The sequence below is a fragment of the Myodes glareolus genome, chromosome 25 (genome assembly GCF_982192425.1).
Source record: "Myodes glareolus chromosome 25, mMyoGla1.1, whole genome shotgun sequence".
Lineage (NCBI taxonomy): Eukaryota > Metazoa > Chordata > Mammalia > Rodentia > Cricetidae > Myodes > Myodes glareolus.
The window spans coordinates 26,851,874-26,873,249 of record NC_142050.1 but is presented as its reverse complement, the minus strand read 5'-3'; the positions used below and the strand labels follow the sequence as shown (position 1 = coordinate 26,873,249).

At 42.5% G+C, this 21,376-nt stretch overlaps 1 protein-coding gene across 1 annotated transcript in view; it reads left to right on the top strand.

Moving 5' to 3' along the window:
* The window catches only part of Rbm28 (RNA binding motif protein 28), a 39,964-nt gene extending 19,781 nt beyond the window's left edge, over positions 1-20,183 (top strand). Inside the window, exons 10-19 of the mRNA XM_048451024.3 lie at positions 1,908-2,017; positions 5,914-5,987; positions 6,694-6,829; positions 7,965-8,029; positions 9,787-9,945; positions 12,605-12,754; positions 13,069-13,143; positions 15,887-16,140; positions 17,187-17,289; positions 19,697-20,183. Of these exons, the coding sequence (XP_048306981.3) occupies positions 1,908-2,017; positions 5,914-5,987; positions 6,694-6,829; positions 7,965-8,029; positions 9,787-9,945; positions 12,605-12,754; positions 13,069-13,143; positions 15,887-16,140; positions 17,187-17,289; positions 19,697-19,831 (1,261 nt within the window). The 3' untranslated portion in view covers positions 19,832-20,183. The remainder of the gene's footprint in view (positions 1-1,907; positions 2,018-5,913; positions 5,988-6,693; positions 6,830-7,964; positions 8,030-9,786; positions 9,946-12,604; positions 12,755-13,068; positions 13,144-15,886; positions 16,141-17,186; positions 17,290-19,696) is intronic.
* The last annotated feature ends 1,193 nt before the right edge of the window (positions 20,184-21,376 follow it).

Genomic DNA, 21,376 nt, shown 5'->3' with positions numbered 1-21,376 from the left:
GCTCCCAATTTACTCAGGAGATCTTGTCTTTTTATACTTTCTACTTCCCGTGTAGATTAGATCTATATAAGTCTCTCTTAGTGTCCTCATTGTTGTCTAAGTTCTCTGGGATTGTGGTTTGTAGGCTGGCTTTCTTTGCTTTATGTTTAAAAACCACCTATGAGTGAGTATGTGTGATAATTATCTTTCTGTGTCTTGGTTACCTCACTCAAAATAAAATGTTTTCTAGCTCCATCCGTTTTCCTACAAAATTCAAGATGTCGTTATTTTTTTCTGCTGTGTAGTACTCCATTGTGTAAATGTACCACATTTGAAACTTATCCATTCTTTGATCGAGGAGCATTTAGGTTATTTCCAGGTTCTGACTAAAACAAACAAAGCTTCTATGAACATAGTTGAGCACATGTCCTTGTGGCACGGTTGAGCATCCTTTGGATATATACCCAAAAGTGGTATTACTGGGTCTTGAGGGAGGTTGTTTCCTAATTTTCTGAGAAATTGCCACACTGACATCCAAAGGGGCTGTACCAGCTTGTACTCCCACCAGCAATGCAGGAGTGTTCCCTTTTCCCCACAACCTCTCCAGCATAAGTTGTCATCAGTATTTTTGATCTTGGCCTTTCTTACAGGTGTAAGATGGAATCTCAGAGTTGTTTTGATTTGCATTTCTCTGATGACTAAGGATGTTGAACATTTCCTTAAGTGTCTTTCAGCCATTTTAGATTCCTCTGTTGAGAGTTTTCTGTTTAGGTCTGTACTCCATTTTTTAAAATTGGATTATGTGATCTTTTAGTGTCCAATTTCTTGAGTTCTTTGTATATTTTGGAGATCAGATCTCTGTCTGATGTGGGGTTAGTGAAGATCTTTTCCCATTCTGTAGGCTGTCGTTTTGTCTTGTTGACCATGTCCTTTGCTTTACAGAAGCTTTTCAGTTTCAGGAGGTCCCATTTATTAATTGTTTCTCTCAGTGTCTGTGCTACTGGGGATTATATTTAAGTAGTGGTTCTCTGTGCCAATGCGTTCAAGTTCACTTCCCACTTTCTCTTCTATAAGGTTCAGTGTGACTGGCTTTATGTTGATATCTTTGATCCATTTGGACTTGATTCTCCCTTTTATTTGCCGAGTCTTCTTTACTATGTTTTTCTTTTATATTGTTTTGGAAGGATTTTCTTGAAGAATTTTGACTGAACCCCAGATTTTATAGTTAACATGGAGAGGAATATGTCTAATTCAATAAAAGAAAGACATGTTTCTTATTAGCCTGCTGTGAAAATTTCTGGTTGTAGTAAAAAACTAATTTTAGCCACGTTACAGGAAGACAGCACGGTTGGATGAATACTGGTTTGCTCACAGATTCAGTGTTGTCAAGGTGCAGATCTCAAGTAGGAGATGAAAATCTGGGCAGTTGTGAGACTTGCTGCTTGAGGTTGTGGGTCTTTACGGTATCGTTTTCAAAAAGTAAAGGCACAAGGTATTTCTGTAAGGTTTATTCGCTAAGGGTACAGCTAAGCAGAGTTTTCATGTGTACTAACTACCAGTTACTTCACATAACTACCAGGTCACAATACAGCATATCTGAATCATTCCTTGGTCAGCTGTGATGCTTCTACTCTGAAGGCAGTCTGTATCTACAACTTTTAGTCTTTTTATTTGTCTGTTGAGTTTTAAGTTCCCTGGTGAGAGAATCTGGGAAATTTAAATTAGTAAGTTGGAAGAAAGGTACAGAATCATATAGCAGAGGCTTAGCCACTAGGGGTCACTCTTGTGTACTGATGCTATTTTTGAACAAGGAAGAATGGTTGTGAACAGGGAGCCATCAGAGTTGATATCTAATTCACGTACCTCATATTGAAATTCAAGATCTTGCTTTCTCATTGAAATATTTGTGGCCTGGTTTTGTTCCATAGAAATCTTTCATTTGACTCAGAAGAGGAAGATCTTGGGGAGGTCCTCCAGCAATTTGGTGATCTGAAGTATGTCCGGATTGTCTTGCATCCAGACACAGAACATTCTAAAGGTATTTACCCTCAGCTGAGCAAGCCCAGCATTAGGAGAGAGCATTAGTTAGGCCATTCTGGGTGTTACACAGTTTGTCTAGTCTTTTTCCTGGCTTCCATAAAAACCCAAGGACACTCTGAAATTGTCTTCCATGATGTGAAAATCAGCAATTTAATGGCTTTGCCAGCCTTAATTTTGTCTCAGCCTTTAAAACTCTTGCTTATTTACTTTAAGATAATGGATTCCATTTGTTGTTCTCCTTAGCATTTCTAATGTGATAGCATCTCATGGGTATTAATATTCCACACTGCTCAAAATTAATGGGAATTTTTTTCTTTGCTTTTGTTAGAGATAAAATCGACAGAAACTTTGTTGCATGGCAACAGTCAGAAGGAAAAGTATGTAGCAGGAGTGGTGCATGAGATAGTTTCCCCTAATGCTGTGTATTCTCTACTCTGAAGGGTTAAATATTCATTCCAGCACACTGCTGTGTAGTAGAATGTGAATGTAGACACATCCCCAGCATCATTCCACTTACAGTCTTTGACTTCATGGACTGCATTCATTCTGCTCAAGCTGCGTATTTCTTAGCTTTCCATTATTGTGTCCAAAATACCTGACATAAAGAAAGCAGGATTTATTTTGCTTTGCTTCAGAGAATTCAGTCTGTTATGGTGTGGACATGGCAGAATAGCTCAGCTCTTCCATAGTGGGCCAGGAAGCAAAGAAAGGGTGAGGTTGAATTTACCCTGCTCCTAGACCATGAAGTGCCACTGACTTTCAGGGAGGATCTTTACTCTCAATCTTTTTGGAAACACCCTTACAAATAGCCAAAGAGTATGGCTTCAGCCTCCATGTATCCAGTCAGGCTGACATGAAAGACGAGTAAGCATTGAGTTAATTGTTTGGGTTCTTGATTCCTTTGCGCTCCAGCAAATGCCGTAACCCCTCTCCTCAGAAGAATGCTGTTTCTGAGGGTTTGCGGGCTCTCAAGAGTTTATCCATGGTTACGAACTTCCATTCTAAACCGTACTTTTCAACTGATAAGAATCAGTCAGATAAGACTTGATCAGTTTTTACTTTCACTCAGTTAAAATAGTTTTTCTAGAGTTTCTTAGCATGCCTATGATACTGTTTTACTTCTATCTCGTTTTGAGTGTAGCCAGCTATTTAATATCTTTTTTTGGTTTTTCGAGTTTTTGGGTTTCTTTGTAGCTTTGGAGCCTGTCCTGGAATTCACTTTGTAGAACCAGGCTGGCCTCGAACTCATAGAGATCCACCTGTCTCTGCCTCCTGAGTGCTGAGATTAAAGGCGTGCGCCACCACCACCTGGCAGGTCTATTAATCTTAACTGATTTTAAAAGCATAATTTAACACATGCACACACGCACCTACACACACCTACCTGTAACAGGGTTTCTCTGAGTTGCCCTGGCTGTCCTGGAATTCACTCTGGCCTTGTACTTGGAGATCCACTTGCCTCCCAAGTGCTGGGATTAAATTGGCATGGGCTACCACCATCCAGCAATAATTTTAATATTATAGTGTATTGTCATTTACTAACTCTAATTTGCTAAAGTTTTGACACCTTTTCTATGCTCCTCTTGACAGTTTGTTTCGCTTGGCAAAGCATTTTACTACCCAAGAGAGCCACATGTGGTGATCTACAGACTTTAGGGCCATCAGAGACTGAACCCCAGTACTGATCCAGTGATTAAATTCTTATCCTTTAAGGGAGAGACAATACTTATACTTTTGACTTTCTTTCATTCTTTATGAGACAGGATCTCACTATGTAGACCAAGCTGGCCTGGAACTCATAGAGATCTACTTCCCTCTACTTCCTGAGTGCTGGGATTAAAGGTGTACGCCACCACACCTGACCTAATTTTCTTCATATAGGATTAGGCTAATTTGCAAATTAGAAATCTTTTTGTCCTTCATCTTGTATTACTTTCATCATACTTGTCCTGCATCACCCATTCTAGGACCATGGCAATACCAACGTTTGTGAGTTTTCAAGTCCTTCATATAAAATGACAAGTGTTTGCACATAGCCTATGTACTTCTTTCAATATACTTTTTGTTTGGTTTTTGTTTTTCAAGACAATGTCTCTTTGTAACAGGCCTGACTGTCCTGGAACTTGATTTATAGACCAGGCTGGACTTGAACTCACTGATCTTGCCTGTCTCTGCTTAAGTACTAGGATTAAAGTCATGTGCCATCACAGCCTGGCTCTTCCCATATGCTTTAATCTCTAGGTCACATCCATGCATTAAGGAACGAAAATAAAGCAACTTCCTTTTGGATTAGTTTGGCCAAGAATGAGCCCAGTATGAATTCTCCACTTCTGTGTCTGCTGGCTATTCCTAATAAAGGACTTCTCCTTGTATTTTTTGAACAGCACAGAAAACGTGGCCTGGGGAAGTAGTGGGGGATTCTTAATGAAATTCTTGACAGGGAAGAAGTAACTCTATTCCTTCCAGCTGCAGCAGATGTTATCGGCCCACATCTGCACAGTATTCTCGCTTTGTGACCTAGTTGTTGTTGCTGGTTGCTTCCAGCCTGTTGGCTGTTTTCAGCAAGGATCAGTGCATATGTAGACACTGTTCTGGGCAGGGCTATGGAAGAAAACATAATTTAAGATTAAAGCTGTGCATCTAGCTTAGGTTGTGAAACCTGTGTAGGAAATCCAAGACATAGGAAGGTTTGTTGCCTGTTTTCTTCAAGGTGGTTAAGCTTAAAGAGGCTGAGTGCACAGTAGGGGTAAGTGCAGAGTCTTAGATGGCCTCAGGCATACTGACTCCATCGACGTTCTCCTTGGAGTTAATAGATGCTGCTATTATACAAATGTGTCAGTATACACATACCCCTAAGAAAATAAGTTTTTGTTAGGTTGTTTGTAGAGAATGCCAAGTCCGTACGTGTTCCGTGTAGACGGTTTCCCCCAAGTGTTCTTGTTCTGTGCACGGCTGACTTCACTACTGCGTAGCCCATGGGTTCTGAGCTTGAACTGTGTTTGCTTCTCCTGACTAAAGTGCGCCGTGCTGTAGAGAGCAGTCCAGATTCCTGCAGTACTTCTTATTTGAGGAATATGCTACCTGATCAGTGCCTAAAGGATGTGAATAGAGGGTGGGAGGTGTTGGGAACCCAGAAGTAGAACACTTATCTCTCTAGATGGTAGGCCTTGGGTTAACCTATTGTATGTGTGTTTTAGATTAATCTGCCTAGAATCATTCCGGTACAGGGCAGAAGATAATGCCCTAGCTCTGGGAGACATGGTAGTGTTGTCATATGAGAGAATTCTTTTTTGAAGTATACTAGCAATGTATTATGAAACATTTGTTTTGAAATTTACTGTGAGGTGAACTTGTGCAAAGTTTCTTTTAATCCATAGTAGAATTTCATTTAGATAACTGGCCCTGCATCTAACCAGTGAAAGGCATGCTTTATAAAGATCCTAGAGCAGAAGCCAACAATTAAGCTCATGGCTGTTTTCCTGTGGTATTCATATAATAGAAGCCTTTTTTTTTTTTTAACCCCAACAGGCATATTTGGTGTTATTTGATGCCTCCTAGGAGACTCTAAGACCATGAGATGTAATTTCAAGGTTAAATAGTTCTGCCTCATCTCTCACACTACCACTAGGGACTCTGTGATGTTGAACTAAGTGGTCAGCCAGAGTCCTCTGTCGTTTCATGTGGGTATCATTAAGGAGGTAGTTGATGAGACCAAACGCTAAGAATAAGATGTGTTTGCTGTGGTGTGTAGCTGTGATCCTGTACCACTTAACAGTACCTGCCCCATAGACACTGCTTAGCCCTTCCATTTGTTTCAGGCCGTGGATACTTTCAGTGTTGTCCTTGCTCTCTGTGGAAGCGAGGAATGTCTGACTGAATTTTGTCTTGTTGCAGGCTGTGCATTTGCACAATTCATATCTCAGGAAGCAGCTCAGAAATGCCTTGCAGCTGCCTCTCTAGAGGCCGAGGTAAGGAGAGTATGTTCTTCCCCGATGCTAGGAGATCTCACCCTTGCACCAAGTTTTATTATTATTAATAAAATGAAGACTTGAGTACTTAGTGTATATTTAGCACTGAGCTTTGTATGTGCTGCCTTAATTATTTATCCATTGAAATGAGTGAAATTACCCATATTTCTTAAGTGAGGAAACAGGTTTGGTATCTGTAGTATTCATTGCTGTTTGTGTATCCATCTCTAGTCTAGGCTGTGAACATGAAAGACTGAAAGAAGGTATTAATGCCACCTGGGACACTAATGCACATTTGATAGACAAAGTATAGGCACTCAGAATTTTTCTGTGGTTTTTAAATGAAGTATGTAGTTTTTGAGATTTTTTTTCCTGTATTATTGTCTTTTAAATACTCTTGTTTTACTAGCTTTAGAATACTAAACATCTGTTTATAGAACATTTTCCTCAGTTTAGGCTTGCTTTAGAACTACTGTAAGGTATATTCCTTAACAGCTGATTGTCTTAAGTACACACATGTTACATTTTGTACACTTGTAAAAACTAGTGTGAGACTCAAGGGTCCACATGTAGCCACCAGGCAGCTGTGTCCTGTGGCCTGGCGTTCACTGCACGATTACCGTGTGCTGGTTCTCGTTCCCTGATACTCCTGGTTTGTGCTTTCTGCCTGCTAAGTATCTGAAGAGAAGGTTACAATGTGTTTCAGGGTGGTGGGCTTAAACTGGATGGCCGGCTGCTCAAGATTGACTTGGCTGTGACCCGTGATGAGGCAGCAAAGCTCCAGACAAAGAAGGTGAAGAAGCCAACTGGAACCCGGAACCTTTATCTGGCCCGAGAAGGCTGTGAGTAGTGGAAGAGTTAGGAGCCAGGCATCTGAGTAGTTGTTTTTGGCACACGAGAGTGAGCCAACAATTCTATTTTGAGATGTGTTTCCAATAAAAAGTGAAATTTCCTCCTTTCCAGTGTTCTATTGCTATACCACTTCAATAGATGTAGCTTTGTTAGGACCCTTTATTCGTTTTGCAGATTGATCAGTCCTATTCTCTCTTCTATCTGGTTGCCTTATATATTTCCATTATAGCGTTAGAAGCACAAAGGGGAAAAACTGAAATGACCTCCTTTTCGTCTTCATTTTTTTTATTTTTTTAAATATTTATTTATTTATTACGTATACAATATTCTGTCTGTGCGTATGCCTGCAGGCCAGAAGAGGGCACCAGACCCCATCACAGATGGTTGTGAGCCACCATGTGGTTGCTGGGAATTGAACTCAGGACCTTTGGAAGAGCAGGCAATGCTCTTAACCACTGAGCCATCTCTCCAGCCCCTCGTCTTCATTTCTTATGAGTTTTTTTTTTTTTTTTTAAGATGTTGAGAAATAAAACTGAAATTACTTTTTTGGATTATTGATAGATTTTAAATGTTTACTTAGTACCTTTCTCTTAATGAAAATAATTAAAATTTGCTTTAAGTTACAAACAATTGTAGCATTTCTGGTGTTTATCAGCCTACCCCGTGTAGATGCATAGTAGCAACTGTTGATGTCAGGCCATCAGCCTCTGGTGCGAAGGCCTTGAGTCCATAGCTCTTCTCTGTGGTGGTCATCTGATGGTTGAGTGATTGGCTCAAAGTGCATGAGGAGCAGCTGTTTCAGGGCAGGTTGTTGGAACATTCTGCGCTCCAGATACCTGGATTATAGCCACTTTCAGAGCTTCTTCCATACCGTTCAATTTGTGGCATGAATATGATGCTGTTTTTCAGGCAGAAAGAAACAAAATCACAAAATGTTCAGAGTTTGTCTTTAGAGCAAGTTTAAGTCTAGAACTTAGCCCTGTAGCTATTTTTGGACCTAACTAACTGGCCAACACAGTCCTCAGGGCCCTGATCAGAGAGTTTGCATCATTCCAGTCACATTCTTCCTGTTACTCAGTGAACATTCCCTTGGTGACATCTTGGCCTTTTTCCTTCTTTCTGCAGTGATCCGTGCTGGGACGAAGGCTGCCGAGGGTGTGAGTGCTGCGGATATGGCCAAACGAGAGCGGGTGGGTAGATTAGGCACCGGCCTTAAGCTTCTTCATGGTTCTGCAAATGAATCAGAAACAGCGATTGCTGCTACTTTTGCTCGTGAAGAGCTATGTATAAAGACCATATTTTACCTTGTTAGAAGCACACAGGTGAAGGAGAAGTAACTGGACATTACTCCTAATTTTGTATGAGCATTCTGCTCCATTGCAAAAACTCAGTCTTTTTCTTCATTTTTCTAGTATTCACGTATGGTGAGTGACTTGCTGCTGGACAATGCAGGAGGTGTGGAGAAGGAGGGGCTGTATGCAGTTGTTAGCATAAATGTAGAAAGGAAGCTCTGTGGGCTGGGCTTACTAGGAAAGGGAGGGCATGTGGGTTTTGGAAAGAGAAGCCACAATGTCATTTGGGATGGCTTAGTAGCCCCAAATTATACAGTTATTGTGCAACAACTTCATAGTATAGGTTTTCTGTTGTTGACTGACGCCTTTGCTGCTTAGTAATGCTCTCAGCAGTCGTCACTTTTGTACATATAGGAGCTTGCTTTTGTTCTGAGATGGTCTCCCATAGCTTGGACTGACCTTATTGTGTAGCCAAGTACTTCTGAATTTCTGATCCTCTTGCCTCTTCACCTCCTGCGTACTGGGCTTTTAGGCAGGCTCCATCGTGCCCAGTTTACATGTGCTGAGAATTGAACTTCAGAAGCTGTGTGTGCAGTGCAGACACTTTACTAGCTACGCTGTAGCCAGCTCATGCAGCTCACCTTTTAAGGCAGCCTAGAGCCGTTGGGCTGGCCCAGTGGGTAAAGTGCTACTGAGCAAGCCTGACGACCTGAGTTGATCCCTCTGAAGTTGTCCTTTGATCCCACCTCATGCACAAGTGTGTACACAATTACACATGGACACACACCTAATAATAAAATTACAAATTAAAGGATCAAAAGCCAGCTTAGAATGGTAAAGATACAGAGCAGCTGTGGAGCCTTAGAGTTGAGGAGATGGTGAGCAGCAAATGCACGTTAATAATAGGTAGGAATGAAACGTCTTTCCAGCATGGTTTTGTAGTAGTGTTCTCCATGTTACGGTATTTGGGGAAGTAGTGCAATAAGGTGTACTGAATTTTAGGATTAATTTTGCTAGCCAAATCTTGCTAAGTTATATATGTGCCTTATAAAAATAAGTTTATTTTCTTTAGGAAGGAAGTCCTTAGACTTAGTTGTTGGGTGGGTAAGGACTGAGTATAGATGCTAACTTCAGTATTACTTAGAAGAATACTTGTGCTAAGCTGGGCGGTGGTGGGCGCACACATTTAATCCCAGCACTTGGGAGGAGAGGCAAGCAGATCTCTGAGTTCAAGGCCAGCTTTGTCTACAGAATGAGTTTCAGGACAGCCTATACAGAAAAATCTTATTTGTAAAACCAATAAAAATAAAATAAACTTTTTAAAATAAAGAATACTTGTGCTGGACCACATTTTGAGCTATGCAGTTTTTAAATTTTATTTGGTTTCACGTCATTGTTGAGAGTTAAATATTGATCTTCAGTTTCATTTTTATAAAAATTTGAATCTTAAAATCTTAAAATATTATTTGAATTCTCTAGTTGGATGACATTTGGTTCATCTCTGACTTGCCTCCCTGAACCTGCCTATTTGGGCATCAAGGCAGCCGGTACACCTGTGGCTGGGGTGGGGTTATGATTCTTTTCTTTTAGAGAATTAGGAGCCTGCCTAATGGGTATATTGTATGTTAAGAGTGTGTCTTTTTCTCCTCTCCCAGTTTGAGCTACTGAAACATCAGAAACTCAAGAACCAGAATATCTTTGTCTCCCAGACCAGACTTTGCCTGCATAATCTGCCAAAGGCCGTGGATGACAAACAGCTGAGGCAGCTGCTGCTGAGTGCCACTAGAGGCGAGAAGGGCGTGTGCATCAAGGAGGTGAGAGACGCCCTGCCATGCACAGCTGCAGTCATGAGCCGTCATTTCAGGCCATGGTGCCAGTGTGCCAACAGATTTTCTTTTGGATACATCAGCATGCAAAGTTGGGTTAGGCTGTTTTCTTATTTTTGTTTTTTTTCTTTTGGGAACCGCCTGACGGAATTGCAGCAAAATGTGAGGAAATCTCTGTCATGAATTGATTTAGCAAGCATTTATTCAATACCTGCTGTGTTCTCAGCATTATATAGATGTTGTAATGTGAATTTTGTTGCAGAGAATACAATTTATGTGGTTTGTCTCCTAAAAGAATGTTGTGTGTGTATGTGTGCACGCACGTATGTAAGAGAGTAGGGGAGAGGAGGAGGGGAGGGGAAAGGAGAGAGAAGAGGAGAAGAGAGAGGGAAGAGAACACGAGAGCCCGTGCCAGGGCCAGGGCATACTTGTCCATGTAGCATTTAGATGACAGCCTCGTCTCAGTCGGACCTCACCCTCCACCTTGTCTGAGGCGGGCTCTCCTGTTTCCTGCATGCCCATGCTTGCTGTTCCCACAGCATCCTACTGTCTTTCTATCCCACCATAGGAATGCTGAGGTTCCAGACACACCGTCATGTCTGGCTTTTACATGCATGGGTTCTCGACATCTGAACTCGGTTCTCATGCTTACAAGGCAAGCATTTACCCATTCTGCCATCTCTCTGGCCTCTAAAACAGCATTTAACTGTGTGAGACTCTTAATACTCTGCAGTAAGCACAGAGAACTATGCATGTCTTCAGTTTATTCGAAAACTCAGGGTTCACACTGGTACTTGGTTCAGCTCTGTCTCTTTTGAAGCTCCTACCATTTATACTGACCTGAAACTTGGTTGTTTCTCCAGACAGACTGAACTCTTTGAGGATAAATATCTCATTATCCCCAATCCTGGATGTAGCACATGGCATAGAGTAGTCTATTAATCTTTATATTTAAAAATGCCATTGCCTATATTTTAGGTGATTTGCTGATTCATAACTAAACTGTGTGCCTAATATCTAAAGCCTCTTTAAAATATATTTCTTGGTATTGAGGAAATAGCATGAGAGAATGTTACAGAACATGTCTGACAGCACTGTTAGTAATGAGTATAATATTTCATGTGCGCCTATTGTGAACCTGTTACAGTTTAATGCACTTCTGTACTTTGTACAATATGTGCATTGGTTGTGTGAACATTTTTCCCAAGATAAAACCTCAACTTTAGACAGAAGGTTGGTTGGTAAGCTTAGGAAGTAAAAGTTCAAAGGCAGTCCCTGAAATTGACCAGATACACGCTCCTCAAACATATATAAGAAGTAAGAACTGCTGAGAGATGCTCTCAAGCAGGCTGATGTGCCTAGAAGACGCTCAGACCAGCCAGGCTACTTGGTAGAGGCAGAGACCTGATGAACTGCCTGGAAGAGGCTACCTGGGAAAGATACTCTAACCTGTTGAGCTGCGTTCAGGAGTACAGTGTACTACAGGCATCCAGCTTGTGAGCTTTTCCCGGGAAAGGGGGGCTTTGGTGCTGCAGCTGTCTGTGAGTCATTCCTGTTTCTCTTTGGTTCCCTATCATGTCTCCTCAGGAACCGTGCCTCACAACAGCATTATATTAAATTTTGTTCTTAATTCTTTTATTTGTATAAGCACTGTGTCTCTATAAAATGTCTTGAATGACATTTTAAGTGAATGAGCATCTTGAAATAAGGAATTCACTCCTTTTCTGTAGTGGAAAGAGTAGTGTCTACGCACAGAGTAGTGTCTACACAGAGTAGTGTCCACACAGAGTAGTGTCCACACAGAGTAGTGTCCACACAGAGTAGTGTCCACACACAGAGTAGTGTCCACACAGAGTAGTGTCTACACACAGTGTCCACACAGAGTAGTGTCTACACAGAGTAGTGTCCACACACAGAGTAGTGTCCACACACAGAGTATACATGTGTGTTTCACACTCCTGTGACAGCTCTGGGGAGAAATACTGTGCAAATGGTGAATTTTCTCAATGCTCTTCTATGTTCTTCGTGACCCTAGGATGCTTACTGTATCCTGTCTAGTGCTTTAGAGAAAAACGTGTGTGATAGAGTTCTGACCCTAACCCAAGAGAGCTGACACTTGCTGTGTTCTGAGGCTTATTGAGGGTAAAGGGACAGCCTTTCCTGTGCTGGGTATATCTTTCTCATCTAAAACCATCAGGTTTTCTTTCCTCCCTGCTCTATTAATTTCCTTTCTGGAGACTTTCTTCAGTGCTAGAATCTTTGGATGGTTCTCCATTCTCAGCAATAACTTGCTGACATTCTAGAGAATTATGTATCTTTCAGTTACATGTGTTCTGAACAGTTAGCTGTTCCAAATTTTCCTCAGGGTGTTGGAGAGATGGCTTAGTGGTTATGACACATATTGTTCTTGCAGAGGACCTGATTTTGCTTTCCAACAGTCATATCTGGCAGCTCACAACTGCTTCCAAGTCCAGTTCCAGGGAGTCCATCGCATTCTTCTGGACTCCATGGGGACTGCATTTAGGTGCACATGGGTATACATGGCCACACACATATGCAATATTTTAAAAACAAATAAATTTTTCTCTGGAAATTTTTATTTCTTATTTTTAACTACTGTTTTATTTTTCTCTTTTTCTACTCACAGTGTAGAGTGATGCGGGACCTTAAACCAGTTCATGGAAAAACGAAGGGTCAGTCCCTGGGCTATGCCTTTGCAGAGTTCCAAAAGCATGAGCATGCCCTCAGAGCCCTCCGCCATATCAACAACAACCCAGAAATATTTGGGTCTCAGAAGGTGAGCCCCATCCTTCAGGGAGACCCCATTTTCTGAGAGTTTAACTATCCAGTGTCCCTGATATTTAATGGTGGGAAAGAGTACCAAAAGGACTGGGTGAAAAAGTACCAAAAGGTGGGGAAGGCAGATGGTAGCTCTAGGCAAGAAGGTGCTTCTGAAGTATGTGGACTGGATGGTCTGCCTGCAGAACCAATGCTGTTAAAGACACAGAAACAGCCTCGGTTTATGAAGAGGAGTGGATGGAAGGAACAGCTAGGCTTACTGGACTCGACAGATTACAGAGTCTTAGGAGTGACATTCTGTCTCCCTCACAGAGACCAATAGTGGAGTTCTCGTTAGAAGATCGAAGGAAACTTAAAGTAAAGGAGCTGAGGATCCAACGCAGCCTGGTACTGAACTTAATACTGAACCTAAATGCTTGACTGGGTTTGGTTTTGTCCTGTGTGTGCTTATGTGTATGTGCCTGCGTGTCTGCCATTACTTCTGGAGGTCAGAAGACAATTTGGGGAAGTTGGTTCTCTCTTTCTACCATGTGTGTCCTGGGGATTGAACTTGGTGGCAAGTGCCTTTACTTGCCGAGACATCTTACTGGCCCTTGTTTGTTTGTCTTTGGTTGTTTGTGACAGAATCTCACTGTGTAGTTCTAACCCAGAATTCACAGAGATGCCTCTACCTTGGCTACTAAGATTAAAGGTGTATACTGTCATGTCCAGCATTTTTTTCTTTTCTTTTCTTTTTTTTTTTTTTAAAAGAGCTTAGTTAAATTTTCCTTTTTTAATTTGTGCTTCTGCCAAGTAGGATTTACTCTGTTTCCTAAGACTCCCTGGTGTTTTCTTCTTTGCTGTCCCTCTCCCAAGAGCTGCATAGGAGAAGGGAAAGGGAAGAAACAGAAGCCAATGTTTTGATCCATCATGAGTTCCTGTGTGGTGTGTAGGGGCCGTGTTAAACCTAGTGGCTCAGGTTATGTTTCAGAATCATCATCATCTGAGATAAGGTCTCTCTTTGTCCTCCAAGTTGCCTTGAACTCGGTCTTCTAGTCTCAGCGCAGGACACCTGGTGGTTTTAGACCATTTTAATTGGTGTGGAGAGAGGAAGAACAGGCGCTGTGTGCTCTGCTTCTTTCTTAGCTACATGTTCCCTGGCCAGTTACTTCTTCTCTGACGTCAGTTTGTAAAGTGGGTTTAGTCACAATTCCTCCTCTAAGGATGAAAGGAGCAGATATACCAACTTGTAGTCAATACTCTGTTACCCAGCTTCCCTAGATTATTCTGAGGTTCACAGTTCTTACAGTGCCCATCAGCACTACACTACAGTTTGCATTGCAGTGCCCATCAGCACTACACTACAGTTTGCATGTGCAGTACCCATCAGCACTACACTACAGTTTGCACGTGCAGAGAGCACTCAGTGTTTGATGTGTACTAAGGCATGACAGACAGATAAATGACACAGTGGCTAAAACTGTGGCTTTAATTGAGAACCTGGGGTCTTATTCTTTTGCATGCTAGCTTTTTAACCCCAGGTTAACTGCCTTTAGCCAGTGCTTCAGGGGTGCCTCTGAAGCTGCCTGCATTTTCTTTGAGTTCTTTGTTGCCTGTGTTTATGTTCATACTGCACTTCCATTATAAAAGTGGTCCTTTGTCTAACTTTGCCTATTCATAGCAACGGAGCCTTCCCACTGTAAGATAAGTCCCCATTACACACTTTCATCAACTTCCTTGATTATCTTATTTTTTATTTTGTTTTGTTTAGGTATGTGTCTTTTTTCAGTTATTCTGTTGTTATCACAATGTGATAAGACATCGTGAACAAAAGCAGCTTAGGAAAGGAAGTTTATTTGGGCTCAGGCTTCCAAAGGGTAAGAGCCCATCATAGCAGAGAGGCATAGCAGCAAGCATCAGGCATGGCCACAGAGGAGGATCTGAGAGCTCAGATCCTCAGCTGCAAGCCCAGAGCAAAGAGAGCAAAGTGGAACCAGGGCAGAGCTGTGGACTCTCAAACTGATGTGCTTCCCCAAACTGTAGCACACCAAACTGTAGCACCAGTTCCCAAATCGCAGCACACAGACTTAGTAGTTTTGAATGCTCAGCCTAGCTTAGGCGTGTTTGTGGCTAGCTCTTAAATTAACCTGCCTCTTCTTATCTACCTTTTGCCTTGGGGCTTATTAGCTCCCTTCTTCTGTATGTCTTACTTTCACTGCTTCTCTGTGTCTGGCAGCCTCCAGACTTGTTGCCCCAGGTGTGTCCCTCCCTCCTCTCTTCTCCTTCCTCCTGTGTATTCTCTCTGCCTGCCAACCCTGCCTGTCTTTTCTCCTGTGGCTGTTCATGTTTTCAATCTGTGCAGTTTCCCTTCTCTGGAGGAATTTGTTTAGCATTTCTTGTGAAGCAGATTTCGTGTGTGTGTTTTAAAGTCTGAGAAAGTTTCCTACTTTTGTGGAAGATAATTTCATTGGTTAGAGAATTCTGGGCTGATAAGTTTGTTTGTCTTTTGAAATTTGAACCACCTCATGGTTTACTGCACTGTACTGAAAATCTAGTTCTGCAGCTTGGGCTGATTATTTGTCAGTTTGGCTCTGCTCTAAGATCTCTGACTCATGTCTGTCACTGTCCTGAATTTCCTACCTCTATTATGTTAAGTATTTCTTAATTGCTTTGTTTCTGCTGCTGGCATCCCCCTTTTTTGTCTGTGACACTTGGGGGGAAGGGAAGCAGGAGTTTTTTGTAAAAGGATCTTAAATAATCCTGATCCTTTCTTTCTTCCCAGTGACTGGGATTCTAGGTGTGTGTTAAGCCTGGCCCAAGTTTCACCTTTCATAGTTGTTCCTTCCTACTGGTTTTTGAATTTTGGGCTACTGATCGTTGTTTCTGGGTGTTTTTGTTTTTTGGTGTGTGTGTGTGTGTGTGTGTGTGTGTGTGTGTGTGTGTGTGTGTGCACATGTGTCTCCAGCCTAGTAGCCATCTGTTACTAGGCAGTGCCTGTAAACTGCTTGTATTTACCTTGCTGGAGTCTCCAGCTGTGTGAGGGAAGCGGTCCTCTTTCAGCATACTTACAGGGAGGCCCAACCTCTGCTGAGATTCTTCAGCAGGTAAAACCTTATCCAGAAACCAGGTGGCAATTTCTTGTTTTCTGCAGCAAAAAATGGAATCTAAGCCTGTAACCAGTAAGCCCCAAAAGGAGCAAAAAGAACTTGGAAAAGACAAGCAACAGAAAGCAGTGAGCCCTACACAGGATCAAAGTCAGGCTTCTGGAGAGCAGAAAGGGAAGGCCCGCCCCACGTCGTGGACAGGGTTCCAGACCAAGGCTGAAGTGGAGCAGGTGGAGCTGCCTGATGGGAAGAAGAGAAGAAAGGTCCTGGCGCTCCCTTCACACCGAGGCCCCAAAATTAGGTGAGATGAGGGGAGTCATACAGAAGAGGGTGCTTTTAAGTGCATTTGTTTTGATGTAGCTCTTTCTTTGTAGAATTTGATAGAGAGGGTGTTGGTGCTGCCTTAGTCCCCCATAGGAAGTTAACAGGAAGGTCTCAACACCAGCAGAAATGTTACCGCGGATCAGATGGCAGAGGGAACCGCGGAGGAACCATCAGGGCAGGCTGCATGCCATTCTTGCCTTTCAAAGCCTTTTCGTGTCAGTTGAGATTCACCTCTTGTCACTGTTTGGGACAGTGGATTAGTGCTGTGTACATGTAGTGCCGGACAGTGGATTAGTGCTGTGTACATGTAGTGCCGGGACAGTGGATTAGTGCTGTGTATCTTAAAAGAATATCTTGGTAAGTAATTGAAGGTTTTTGTGATTTCTGTTGAAGTCTTAGCAAAAATAAATAAATGCATAGACAAACAAATGAATATATAACTGTTGTGACTTAGGATATGCTATTGTGGCTTCCACTTAAGAACGACTACTTCTAGGCTTAGAAACTGGGCAGTGGTGGCACACGCCTCTAATCCCAGCACTCGGGAAGCAGAAGCAGGCGAATCTCTTGAGTTCTAGGCCAGCCTGGTCTATAGAGCTAGTTCCAGGACAGCCAGGGCTACACAGAGAAATCTGTCTTGAAAAAAACAAATAAACAAACAAACAAAAAATAAACAGCTTTATAGAGAAGGAATTTGGCTTCCAAGCTCTTTAAGAGAGACCAAGGATGGGCTGGAGAGATGGCCCAGTGGTTAAGAGCACTGACTGCTGTTCCAGAAGACCCTGGGTTCAGTTCCCGTCACCCACATGACAGCTCACAACTGTCTGAAGCTCTAGTTCTGGGGGACCTGCCACCCATGGCAAAACATCAATGCACATAAAATAAACTAAATTAAGTAAATAAATGAGAGAGAGAGAGACAGAGACAGAGACAGAGACAGAGACAGAGTGACAGAGACAGAGACTAAAGATATTAGCCAGAGAAAGAATTTAATGCAGCATCTACCTGGCTGTCTTATTTCAGGTTGCGGGACAAAGGCAAAGTGAAATCCCTTCCTCCTAAGAAGCCAAAGACCCAGACAGGCCGCCGGAAGCAGAAGCAGCAGCAGTTACTTTCTTCCCTGCAAGTGAGTTTGGTGGGGCATGTGGTCTGGGGCGCTTTGGTTCTGTGGGGCTGAGCAGATGGTGAACTTTCTGGATAGTTGGGTAGATGGTAAGGCTTCTCCATGCAGGGCTGCAGCTCTTCAGACGGCAAGGTGCAGTGATAAAAGTGGAGAGGGAAGTAAGCCCTGTGACTTGTTTCAGCTGCTTGAGCAGTTATCGTGTGTTTCCTGTTTCCTGTACCTGTTCCCCCACTACAGTGGGGGAAGCAAATCCTGCTTTGCATGTAAATAGGTCTCAAGAGACAGATTGCTCAGAACTTCAGACTACATCTCTAATGGCCCAGTCTTCACACAAACACACACAAAATCATTATCATATCTACTGAGATGAGTCAGAAGCTCTTCATACTCTCTAATATATAGCCCAAATTAATATTTTCCTCATTGCCTCAAAAATGGTTTTTATTTTGGTTAGTACCAGTTAGAATGCTAGTTAATAGTCCACACATTACATTTGCATCCTCCTTCCTCCGTCCCTCCCTCTTCATCTGTGGCGTCTGTTCTGTCTTAGCACATTCCTTTTCCACATTGCTAGTTTGTTGGATAAACAGGCTGTTTGTCCTTGAGGAGGTATCTTACAGTGCGTTCAGCTGCTTCCTTATGGTGTCATGTAACTGTCCCCATGGCACCGCGTGCTGGCTGTCAGCTGGTGTAACAGTCTAGAGGTGTAGCCAGATGTAGTTCTCTTGGAAAGAGCACTTCCTAGGTGGTGAGTGTTCAGGGCTGCATTTTGGTTGTTCACTGTTAGTAATGCCAGGATCAGTCAGTAGGTGTCGGAATTCTCCACTGTATGTAGAAAATCCCCTACCAGCTTTTCAATTGTTTTTTAGTTTTTAGATTTGTAGTGCTAGGGATCTAACCCAAGGCCTTTTCACGCTTAGGAAGTGGTCTGCTATTGAGCGACATCCCTAGCTGCTTACCTTTGGTTTTCAAAAGCAATGGATTGTCTGATATTTCTGTATGGGTTACAGAATGCTGACTTTCCGGTTCAGACAACCCCTTTGTGCTTAAAAATAGAGTTCTAAGGATTCTAGAAAGGAGAATCTTACATCTAAGAAAGACAGGTTAGATGATTGATTTTTTTTTTTTCCTTTTCCTTTTCAGTTTCAGAGTAGTAAACTATTATCAACCTGCTCTGTGGCCTGGGAGATTGACATATATATATTAGTTTTATGAAATCCCAAATTTTCATATAACTCCTTGTGTTTCAGTCAAATGTAGTCATTATTCTTGTCCTGTCTAAGACAGCAGAAGCATCTTTGGATCAGCTCCTCATCCTTCTGAAATGATTTTTTCTGTCTTTGGTAGCATTACTTTCTTGTACGATGTTTCTTTCCCAGTTTCTGGCAATAGCCATTTTCCCAAGGAGCTCTAGTTCTTTTGTATTTTATTTTTGTCTGTGTGTGTAAGTGTGCACAGGTGCTTGTGTAGGCCAACAGGGTCAGGTTCTCTCCCAGCAGTTCCTAGCTGCCTGATGTGTATGTGTGTAAGTGTGCACAGGGGCTTGTGTAGGCCAACAGGGTCAGGTTCTCTCCCAGCAGTTCCTAGCTGCCTGGTGTGGCTGCTGGGAATTGAACTCAGATCCTCTAGAAAAGTAGTACATGCTCTTAACCACTGAGCCATCTCCAGCTCGCTCTAGTTCTTTTTAATAGAAGATAATGGTCCTGTACTCTTTTTTAAAAAAATAATTAAAAATATTTTTTTATATGTATGGGTCTCTTGCCCACATGCATGTTTCTATACTACAGACATGGGTAGTGTCCATAAAGAACAGAAGAGGTCATTGAACCCTCTAGGTCTGGAGTTAGAGGTGGTTTCAAGATACAGTATGGGTACTGGAAATAGAGCCTAGATCCACACTGGAGGAGCAGCCAGCGCCTTTAACCCCCCCAAGTCATGTCTCCAGCTCTGATCCTGGGTTCTTACACATTCAAGGTCAAACTTTTATCTCCCTTCCCTTTAAGAGTGGAGTCACTAGCATTCTGTCCTACCCAAGTCTGTCTCTGGGACATCACTGACTATATCATATTATACTGTAAAGATCTAGACTTTGAAATTTCATAAATGGAATTCTTGTGGGGGCAGGAGCAAACAAAGATGTCCAAACTAAGGTTCTCTCTGGAAATCATCTTCCTAGTGTACCTACTTAATCTTGGCAGGAAGGTGATATTTAGTGTTTGGCGTTGACTAGGCATGGTGGTGGCACTTGGAAGGAGGAGAGATAAGGCCAGGAGTTCAAGGTTGTCCTCAAGTGCATTGAAAGTTTCAGGTGTGCAGAAAAGAATGCAGGCAGGCAAGAAAGCAAGAGGGAGGGAGGGAAGGAAAGGAAAAGGAAAAAAAAATACTGTTTTATATCTTCTTTCTTTTACAGGTGCCTAAGAAAAAAACTAAGGAAAATAAGGCAGAATCCCACTTCAACCAACTGGTTGAGCAGTATAAGCAGAAATTGTTGGGGCCTTCTAAAGGGGCATCCCTGATGAAGAGAAGCAAATGGTTTGAGACTTGATGCCACCTGCAGAAAGCCATGTCTTTACTGAGAGAAAGAGCATCCCAGATGATACCCCATTCTTGGGGACTCTAGCTGTGTACATTCGTGGTCCCTTCTCCAGTATGGAAGGAAAAATACCTGAAGAACACCATGAGTTCTTACATTCTCCCCAGATTACTGCTGAAGCTTTATGTGTAATTGTGATTTCATTCTATTTTCTTCTTCGATGGAAACTATTGTAAAAAAGTACTTACTGAATTTTTAAGATGCATATTTTGTTATGGAGTCTGTAAATGAGGAATTGTGACTTTTGGATGTGTCTCATTTCTAATATACACAAATATATTATTTATGAGATTTTTTTCATAAATGAACATTTTTAACATTTTTAATTCAGTTGCATAGTCTGCAAGAGCTAAGAACGGAGAATACTGTTTATTACTATAGTCTCTGAACGTGGGGGACACTTGACTCGCAAACAACTGAAGGTCCTGGTAAGGGTCTGCCCCGGAAGGGCAATGGCGGTCTAGAAATCAGATTGCAGTGGCTAGACACTACGTGACCAAGGAGCACCTTGTCCTAGGGACCGAGAGCTCATGGACGATGTGGGCAAAAGCAGTGAGTGTGAGGCTGAGGTTCTACCCTGAGTGCCGAGGAGGTGGGAAGTCTTAGTTTAGGCATCCTAAATAAGGAGTCGAACTAAATGTTCTCCTGCTTGTTCCCTGCCCTACATACTTTTTAAGCATTCTTTCTTTTTTCTTTTTTAACCATGCTTTCTTTCTCTTTTGTAAAGAAAGCTGGGGTGAAGGGTGTGAATGTTAGAGTCAAGGACCCGTAGTCCTGGTGTCTGAAGAGCGGGCTGTTGTAAAAGTGCAAGATTGGTGGAGGCAAACAAGCCCCTGTGCTGCACAGCTTCTGACCCAAGGTGTGGACCAGATCATCGCTGTCACCTCAGAGCCTCGTGTCTGTCCCCTTGGCCTGGAGGGCGTTTCCTTAGGACCTGTTGTCTCTCGGATCCCCTTCAAGCCGTCAGCGTTGGTGGTGTCTCCTTGAGTATCTGAAGTGGGGCTCTGCTTCCTCTCCCCCCCCCCCCCCGCCCTATCCTAGCTGAACTTTCTTACCGTGTTTGCTTTCTGCTGGCTGTAACTGTCGTGTAAAATTGTCTCCGCTGTTAAAATGTCTGCTTTGAGAGAGACTTTCTCTTGTTCACCCTACTCAGATAGCACCTACTACTGACTCTGACACATGGTGGGTTTGGAATAAATACTTATTGAATGTAAAAAAAAGAAAGGGGAAGGAGCAACGGTTCTCTGTCTAGAAGAAAATGGCTGAGAACGTAGCCCAGCTTGCTGATCGCCTGGTCTACTGCAGTGCTTTAAAAGATGCTTTCCCAAAGCATCGCTGAGCCAGGCATAAAGCTGTTTCCTGACAGTATCTTGGGAAAACAGTGTCCAGAATGCCCTTGCTGGTGGAGGTAGTGAAGGGGGAATCGGGAAAGTAGTTAGACGCTTTGGAGGTATCCAAGGACAGGTACCGTTGCTAGGGTCAGTTTGAGACAGAGTG